General features: G+C 44.8%; 1 protein-coding gene across 3 annotated transcripts in view; it reads right to left on the bottom strand.

The window, feature by feature from the left end:
- Positions 1-608: 608 nt before the first annotated feature.
- The window catches only part of LOC123096561 (protein ZINC INDUCED FACILITATOR-LIKE 1), an 8572-nt gene continuing 7538 nt past the window's right edge, over positions 609-1642 (bottom strand). For 2 of the 3 annotated variants that reach the window (XM_044518331.1, XM_044518330.1), the window contains exons 14-17: positions 1560-1604; positions 1387-1475; positions 1183-1226; positions 609-1063 (exon numbers count right to left, since the gene is read on the bottom strand). In XM_044518331.1, coding sequence (XP_044374266.1) covers positions 960-1063; positions 1183-1226; positions 1387-1475; positions 1560-1604 — 282 coding nt within the window. In that variant the 3' untranslated portion in view covers positions 609-959. The remainder of the gene's footprint in view (positions 1064-1182; positions 1227-1386; positions 1476-1559; positions 1605-1642) is intronic. The other variant, XM_044518332.1, reaches the window with a different exon arrangement.

Genomic DNA, 1642 nt, shown 5'->3' with positions numbered 1-1642 from the left:
GTTGGGCGCCGTGGTGGCGTCGACGATAGCTGGACTGAACAAGGTTGATGCATCAGTACGGTTCTGAAGATGAAGCGGTGGCAGTTGGCGGCGGCGGCCTCTGAGAGCATGCCGGACTGGTGAGCCCCATGCCCGACAGGCGTCCTGGATGGGACCTCAGGTCTTAGATGTTAGGTTTGGCTGCGATGTCTGTTTGGTATTAGGCCCAGGCTATCTGCGCCCCTTTATCAACTGGATAGGTGTAGCGACAGTTTGTTGCTTAGACGGCGGCTTTAGTCTTATTGTTGTATTACTTTATAAGGTCTTGTGACAATAATTAATAAAGTGGTCGTATGCATCGCCCAGATGCAGAAGCCGGGGGTCATCCTTCTTTTTTAAAAGAAAAAATCATCGGGTAGCTAGCGGCCAATATGTGCGTAGCTTCAGACTTCAGTAAACTAAACTTCGTACACATATCTATGGCCAACCCCGTGGACACGAAGGTGGCTTTTATTTTCATTTTTGGCACAAGTTTCACTCCGAGCCGCGATGGACCAAAGAAACCAAGCATCTTATCTGAGGACAAATTGGACATACGCCAATACCCCTCAACAGAGGCCGCAAAGACATGACAACAACTATGCCGATGCCATTAATTCCCACCAGATTATTTCTTCCCAGCTAGTACAGGTCTCTTGCATTGTGCACTAGTTTTACAAATGTTGCTACCTAACTAATGGCAAACAACCAACTTAACTGGCCACCACCATCTATATACCAGACAAAACATGTATATATGCACCACCTTCATTCTGAGATGCTGCTACAACATATATGTTACACACAAGTACAGGTAATCACCTCTTATCCTGATGCAAGGCCGCCCTTGAGCCCTTCTCTCCGCCGTGGCGGGGCCGCATGAGTCGTCATCGTCTCATCAATAATCCAAAAAAAATCTACAATAATAACGCACGGGAAGGCTAGTTTCTTTCATACTGCTCTGGCACGGCCAGGAAGGGTCTGAATGTGAGGACAAGTCCAAGGAGCTCGATGATGTTCAGCAGAAAGAACACCATCTGATCACCTGCATCAGTGGAATGTGGAGACCAATTATGCAGCAGTAAGAAACTCACAACATGTCTCAACTAGCTGAGTTGGGACATAAAATAAGGAGTTCCCTCAGAAAAGGATAACAAAGTTTACCTGGAAAGAAGAAAGCGTGCTGGCGTTTCTGCGCCCACGAGAACCTGCATTTGTGAAAAATCGTGTGAACTTCTAAGCTTCAAGAGCATTTCATTTAGATATACTGTAGTTGCCAAAGTAGCTGCGTGAGCTATTAAAGTTATTTTTTCTTGTAACACATGAAATATTTTTGCAGAAGCTATGAGGAGCGGAGTATATACTTACACAATGCCGGCACCTGCAGGGGCAATTGCCTTGAAAAAGGACATTCCAGTCATGGCTAATCCATTTGCTGCTCCTCTTTGGTTCTGAGGCTGTTAGTACATTACACGCTAATCAGTCAGTTGAGATCTATTATAAAACACATTAACATTGAGATGGACTTATGGGTAATATACCACTGCATTGTTTTGAAGGATGAAAGTGCCTGTGATGATGGTAACCTAATAAAATAGTCATGGAGAACACATAAGATTAACTT

Source organism: Triticum aestivum, chromosome 4D (assembly GCF_018294505.1).
Source record: "Triticum aestivum cultivar Chinese Spring chromosome 4D, IWGSC CS RefSeq v2.1, whole genome shotgun sequence".
NCBI classification, from domain to species: domain Eukaryota; kingdom Viridiplantae; phylum Streptophyta; class Magnoliopsida; order Poales; family Poaceae; genus Triticum; species Triticum aestivum.
This window is presented reverse-complemented; position numbering and strand designations above follow the sequence as displayed.